At 46.1% G+C, this 7,229-nt stretch overlaps 1 protein-coding gene across 1 annotated transcript in view; it reads right to left on the bottom strand.

The window, feature by feature from the left end:
• Window positions 1–266: 266 nt before the first annotated feature.
• UBE3C (ubiquitin protein ligase E3C) overlaps window positions 267–7,229 on the bottom strand; it is a 131,628-nt gene continuing 124,665 nt past the window's right edge. The window contains exon 23 of the mRNA XM_034965364.3: window positions 267–2,041. Coding sequence (XP_034821255.1) covers window positions 1,871–2,041 — 171 coding nt within the window. The 3' untranslated portion in view covers window positions 267–1,870. The remainder of the gene's footprint in view (window positions 2,042–7,229) is intronic.

The raw sequence follows: 7,229 nt of genomic DNA, 5'->3' as shown, positions 1-7,229 counted from the left end.
CAAGAACTAATGCCAGACCCAATGGGAGACTCGGGAAGCCAACACCCGTGGCTGGTCAGATAGGAGCACACCGGCCGCCGGCCTGGGAGCCACGCTCGGCCCACCCCTGATGACAGGCATCCTCCCGAGGACCTCTGATTCTCAGTGAGTGTAGGCCATCTTACTATACTCCATTAGCTGGTGACATGCAAACACCTGTGATAAAACTAGTAACATTCAGAAGCTGTGCTAATCACAATGATTTGGGGTAGGACTCCAACACAATCTTGGGAAAAAAAACATTTAATGTAAATGTTTAGCCATTAGAACATACAAATAAATAAATAAGCTCAGAATAGCTGAGAAAAAAACCACAAATAAGTGAATTGTCAATTTCTCTTCAGTCTCAGATATGCTATTTCCAAAATACTGCTAATAAAATATACAAATTAACTAATAAGATATAGAACATTCAACATAAAACCTAAAATAAAAAAGACCAACCCTAATTATTTTATTTCTGTATATCAAGACTACAAATAGCATTTAAACGCTTAATTTATTATTCAAATTAAGAAATTATACATTTTGTTTTGATAATGTTCATTGTCTTAAAAGTGTCATTCAGCTTTCCCACTTTAAAAGTATATTGCTAATTATGGTCAATTAACTATGACAGCCCACAGAGCCTCCAGTGACAGTAAAATACTAGACATAGAAGAGATAAATGAGGATTTAGATCCCCTCCCCCCAGCATCAGCAAAGGGTCACTCTGCTCCCACAGCTGACGCTTTGAAACGCTTTCTGTTTGTAGAGACTAAAATCACCCAGCAACAGGTCAGGCCCTGATAAAGTGCCTACTGCAAGAACTACCGACACTCCTCTTCCCTGGATGTGCACCAGGGACTGTCCCGTCTTCGAGTCAGAGCAGCACCAGGAAGCAGAGGGTGCCAAGCATGGCGAGTCACCCCCAAATATCCAGGAAGACAAGTGGGCGCAGCCCAGGGGAAAGGAGGGCGAGCGGATGATGGGAGACCGGCACGGCTAGCATCGGGACAAAGATGCAGCCGCCACTTTGGTTCAAACAACTTTAATGACACCACAGTGTCTGTCCTCCCCCAAGTAACTGGGTATAGTGGGTGACAGATGTTGCAGTAGCTTGGCAGACCCTCCTCCTCCACCTCCCCTGAAAGCTCTCCAGGCACAAAGTGGAGATAGAAATAGGACAATGAATGAAGTCTCCACCTCACATCCACAGACGGTATCTCCAAACCATCATGAGGCAGGCCACGGTATACTGAAAACAAGCATGCTAGTCCCATTTGGGGAAATGGCTTAAAAAGCACAAATAAAATATTACCATCATCATCTCTTTTCCAAACCTAACCACTTTGGGAAAGGCAGCAGAAAAAAAAAATGCCTTCAGTTTTAATAATGAGGCTTGTAAACAATCCAACCACATAAGCAGCAGCGGCCCCATGGCGTCTCAGCCTCAGACCCTGTATCTCTGCCGCCTGCGCAGCCCTGTCTGAACCCTGGAGCGGCGCTGCCTGCTCAGGAGGGCTCTGATCTCACCAGCAAAGCCAAAGCTTCATCTTTGGTTAATTTCACTGAGATGCCACTAGTGTAAAAACTGTGCTCTTCTTGGCAATATTACTAAAGTAGCCACATGGCACATAACGTGTTATTTGAAAAGCAATGTCCATCTAAATAAGTGACCACACCGTAATAAAAATCATTTAAAAAAGGAAGGGAGGGAGGAATGGCAGAATGAAAGAAGGAGCTTAGGAGAGCCTCAGGCGTGCAGTGTGAGTATCCTCGTGGGTCTGGGGAGGCGCTGCTGACGAAGGAAGCACTGGTTCTCTGTAGGGGTCGGACCCCAGCATCAGCTTCAGCTCAGCTCAAAGCCAGCGGCACATTCAATCGCATAGAGAAGTTTACTTCGCAAAAGTGTCTCGTCATAGAACTCGGGGAGCTTCAGCAGGTTCATGCAGGTGCTGGCTGTGGGGAGCCGCTCAAGGTCGGAGCCTCCGTTGTGAATACAAAATGCGGGATACAACTCCTGAAAAACAGCATGTGTGCAAGATGTCACTGTAACAAGCATGGCATTACATGAGTTTTAATACAAAGTACACAAAATGTGCCTGCTCCAATCAGTAAAAAGTTACCATTGCAGTCACATTTTCCCGAAACCACATTTGCTTTGTTGTTGTTGTTGTTGTTTGTTTTGAGATGGAGTCTTGCTCTGTCGCCCAGGCTGGAGGGCAATGGCGCCATCTCAGCTCACTGCAACCTCTACCTCCCAGGTTCAAGCGATTCTCCTGCCTCAGTCTCCCAAGTAGCTGGGATTACAGGTGCCTGCCACCATGCCTGGCTAATTTTTGGATTTTTCCTAGATAAGGGGTTTCACCACGTTGGCCAGGATGGTCTTGAACTCCTGACTTTGTGATCTGCCCACCTCTGCCTCCCAAAGTGCTGGGATTACAGGCGTGAGCCACCGTGCCCGGCCCACATTTGCTTTTTTAAAAAATTACATTGATGGCTTAGTTCTAACTTACATAAAAGATTATGCTTCAGGCATAAAAAGGGATAAATAACATTCCAGGCCAGGCGCATAGCTCACACCTGTAGTCCCAGCACTTTGGGAGGCCTAGCTGGGGGATGGCTTGAGCTTAGGAGTTCGAGACCAGCCTGGGCAACATAACGAGACCTCATTTCCACTAAAAATAAAAATCAAAACAATTAGCCAGGTGTGGTGGTCTGCCCCTATATTCCCAGCTACTTGGGAGGCTGAGGTGAAAAGATGTCTTGAGCCCAGGAGGTCGAGGTTAGTGAGGTATGATCACACCACTGCACTCCAGCCTGGGCAACACACAGCGAGACCCTGTCTATAAAAAATTTTTAAAAAGGATCAAGATTTATTCTATCTTTCCTGTACAAGCTATTACTCGGGTTAACCACATCATTGGTGAGAAGAAACAAAGCTGTTTTTAAATAGAAAATTCCAGCTAATAAATGATACAATTACGTAATTAGAACACGGCTGTTTTAGAAGCACATTAAACAATGGATCTAGGCAGTGATAAGTGACCACTAAAATCAAGAGGAATTCTGACGCAGAGATCGATCCCAGCGTTGTGGGGAGATGACTCACGAGAAGTGGATCTCCATGACGATTAAGGGAATGGGAAGCATACGACATTATGTGACGTTATTGCCAAAAGAAGAAAAATTCAAATTTAGAATCTGATGAGACCTCTATCAGTTTTCAAGAGATACAAATAAGCAACCCAGTTACCCTATTATTTTTATTTATTTTTTTGAGATGGAGTCTTGCTCTGTCGCCCAGGCTGGAGTGCAGTGGTGCAATCTCGGCTTACTGCAACATCTGCCTCCCGGGTTCACGCCATTCTCCTGCCTCAGCCTCCCGCATAGCTTGGACTACAGGCTCCCGCCACCACGCCCGGCTAATTTTTTGTATTTTTAGTAGAGACGGGGTTTCACCATATTAGCCAGGATGATCTCGATCTCCTGACCTCGTGATCCACCCGCCTCAGCCTCCCAAAGTGCTGGGATTACAGGCGTGAGCCACCGTGCCCGGCCCCAGTTCCCCTATTCATTAAATTACAAGACAAAATTGAGGGAGGTAGAACATCTATAGACCAAATGCATGATGAAAAGTGGCTTGCTTGTGCCAGAATTTAAATAATTGTTAACAAAAAAGAAAGATGATCAGGGAAATTTGAATACTGTTTTTCAGATGTGTTCACGACGTTCTGGTATTTAAAGGTACAGTGTGAAAATTCTCATCCCTGTATCACAGATACCCAGTTCCCATTCCCACTGGCAACCAACGCTTCAGCGTCTTAAGTGCTCCCAGAGATGAAATGCACGCATGAGAAAATGTTCTCCCTCCTTTCGTTTTAAAATTGAGACCGTGAGCACATGAGACACAGTATTCCGTGCCTTGCTTTTCTCATCTGATAATGGGTCTCGGTCATCTTGCCCTATCAATGGTGAGGCTGTATGGTGTTCCATGGACACGCGTGGCACGATGTGTTGGTGGGCACTTCTCTCAGCTTTTTACAAAAAATGATGCAATGAATACGTACTCAGTTTCCACAATTGTGCAGATGTATCTGTAGGCAAAGACTGTGTTAGGGATTGCTCAACGCAGACTCAATGCATGAGACCTATGGCATGTCGGTCCTCTGACGGCCACGAAGAACCGGTGACTCCACCTTCCTCGTATACACAAACACCATTAGCTACTTGCCTCACATTTGAGATACGTGATTTATGTGTTCTCTTCCAACAGGAAGACAATAAGGCACAGATCGCCCTCAGTCTGCTCACTGTCGCAGCCTGTGCACATTTAGTATCTGGCACGGATTTCAGAGACCTAGCTAGGTCAGCCCTTCCCTGCACACGTGTACACGAAACTCTCTGAGAGGTGGGCCTGGCAGCAGGAGCAGGGGCTTCACCCACATTCACAACTCCTGGGACTGTACTCTAAGAAATGATTAGAGATGCACATGATAATTTATGCACAAGAGGTTCACAGCATCACAACGAAGGAAGAGCTGTAAACAACAGAAAGTAAACTGGTAAATCACATGATGGGACACTACAAGTCCATTAAAAATATCTCAAAGAATAACACGAGGAAAAATGATCCTGATGTAATGTTGAGTGAAAAAGGTAGCCTAGAAAACTGAACACAAGATACAGCTAAAATTATATTTAAAAATTACGTGACCAGGAGCAGTGGCTCATGACTGTAATCCCAGCATTTTGGGAGGCCACAACGGGTGGATCACCTGAGGTCAGGATTTCTGAGACCAGCCTGACCAACATGGCGAAACCCCATCTCTACTAAAAATAAAAAATTAGCCGGCTGTAGTGGTGCATGCCTGTAATAATTCCAATTACTCGGGAGGCTGAGGCAGGAGGCAGAGGTTGCAGGCTGCAGTGAGACGAGATCACGCATTGCACTCCAGCCTGGGCAATAAGAGTGAAACTCTGTCTTAAAAATATATATTTTTGTGTGTGTGTAACAGGCTGAGCATGTTGGCTCACACCTGTAATACCAGGTGTGTGTGTGTGTAACAGGCCGAGCATGTTGGCTCACACCTGTAGTACCAGGTGTGTGTGTAACAGGCCGAGCATGTTGGCTCACACCTGTAGTACCAGGTGTGTGTGTGTGTGTAACAGGCCGAGCATGTTGGCTCACACCTGTAGTACCAGGTGTGTGTGTGTGTGTGTGTGTAACAGGCCGAGCATGTTGGCTCACACCTGTAATACCAGGTGTGTGTGTGTAACAGGCCGAGCATGTTGGCTCACACCTGTAATACCAGGTGTGTGTGTGTAACAGGCCAAGCATGTTGGCTCACACCTGTAGTACCAGGTGTGTGTGTGTGTGTAACAGGCCGAGCATGTTGGCTCACACCTGTAATACCAGGTGTGTGTGTGTGTGTGTGTAACAGGCCGAGCATGTTGGCGCACCCCTGTAATACCAGGTGTGTGTCTCTGTGCATAACAGGCTGAACATGTTGGCTCACACCTGTAATATCAGGTGTGTGTGTGTGCACATAACAGGCCGAGCATGTTGGCTCACACCTGTAATACCAGGTGTGTGTGTGTAACAGGCCGAGGATGTTGGCTCACACCTGTAATACCAGGTGTGTGTGTGTAACAGGCCAAGCATGTTGGCTCACACCTGTAGTACCAGGTGTGTGTGTGTGTGTAACAGGCCGAGCATGTTGGCTCACACCTGTAATACCAGGTGTGTGTGTGTGTGTGTAACAGGCCGAGCATGTTGGCGCACCCCTGTAATACCAGGTGTGTGTCTCTGTGCATAACAGGCTGAACATGTTGGCTCACACCTGTAATATCAGGTGTGTGTGTGTGCACATAACAGGCCGAGCATGTTGGCTCACACCTGTAATACCAGGTGTGTGTGTGTGTAACAGGCCGAGCATGTTGGCTCACACCTGTAGTACCAGTGCTTTGGGAGGCTGGCGTGGGAGATCACTCAAGGCCAGGAGTTTCTGACAGCCTGGGCAACAGAGCAAGACCCTACCTCTACCAAAAACAGAAAAAATTATGCATATCTACATTAACACACACTCATGTATGTAGATAAAACACACACTAATTAAAGGAAGGAAACATAAAAAAAAATGGTTAGAATGGGAGGAAATATAGGTTTCTTATACTTAATCACAATTTCCAATTTTCCATTACTTTTACTGAAAGGTAAAAAAAAAATAAAAAAAAATCCAATACAAAAAAAGTGCTTTCTGTGCCAACAGCGCTCCCACAAAGTGAATGTTCCTAATACTTGCTAGACTTTTTTTTTTTTTTTTGAGTTGGCGTCTTGCTCTCTCAACAAGGCTGGTGTACAATGGCACAATCTCGGCTCACTGCAACCTCTGCCTCCCAGGTTCAAGCAATTCTCTTGCCTCAACCTCCCGAGTAGCTGGGACTATATGTGCCTATCATCACACCTAGCTAATTTTTGTATTTTTAGTAGAGATGGGGTTTCGCCATGTTGGCCAGGCTGGTCGAGAACTCCTGAACTCAGGTGATCCGCCCGCCTCAGCCTCCCAAAGTGCGTGAGCCACCACACCCGGCCCCCGTTCGACTTTCTGTAAGTGTGGCAAGCCCACAAAGCGACATGGCACAAAAGGGCACGGATTCTCTGTATGCCCGGGAAGGTGGCGTTAGGACAGGCGCCCGGGGAAGGTGGCGTTACAACAGGTGCCTGGGAAGGTGGCGTTAGGACAGGTGCCCGGGGAAGGTGGTGTTAGGACACGAAGCAGAGCTGCTACGGTGGGCAGACTAAGCTGATTTTCTGGGAAAAGGCTAGAACTATGAAGAAGCTTGTGCTGAGGCTTGAGTGCGTTGAGCATAGGTGCAGATGTAAGAGAATGCTGGATATAAAGAGATGTGAGCATTCTGAACTGGGAGGACAGAAAAGGAGGAAGGGCCAAGACATCCAATTCTAAGTGTCATCTTCTGTTTTATTATGAAGACAATACAATCTTGAGTTTATGTTCAAAAAAATTTAAAAAATAGAAAAGGTAATTACCTTCTAACCATTGTAGTCAAATGTGAATCAAACTAGAGCAATGTCCCATTCTGCAGGAACCTTTGGAAGCACTGAAGCTGTCACAAAGCACAACAGGCACCCAACTGGCCACACCCACATTTCAGTTGGATTTTGTTTCAATTATATGTTGAGTTTA

Source organism: Pan paniscus, chromosome 6, assembly GCF_029289425.2.
Source record: "Pan paniscus chromosome 6, NHGRI_mPanPan1-v2.0_pri, whole genome shotgun sequence".
In the NCBI taxonomy this organism is placed as follows: domain Eukaryota; kingdom Metazoa; phylum Chordata; class Mammalia; order Primates; family Hominidae; genus Pan; species Pan paniscus.
The sequence above is the reverse complement of the archived record's forward strand: the minus strand, read 5'-3'. Positions and strand labels throughout refer to the sequence as shown.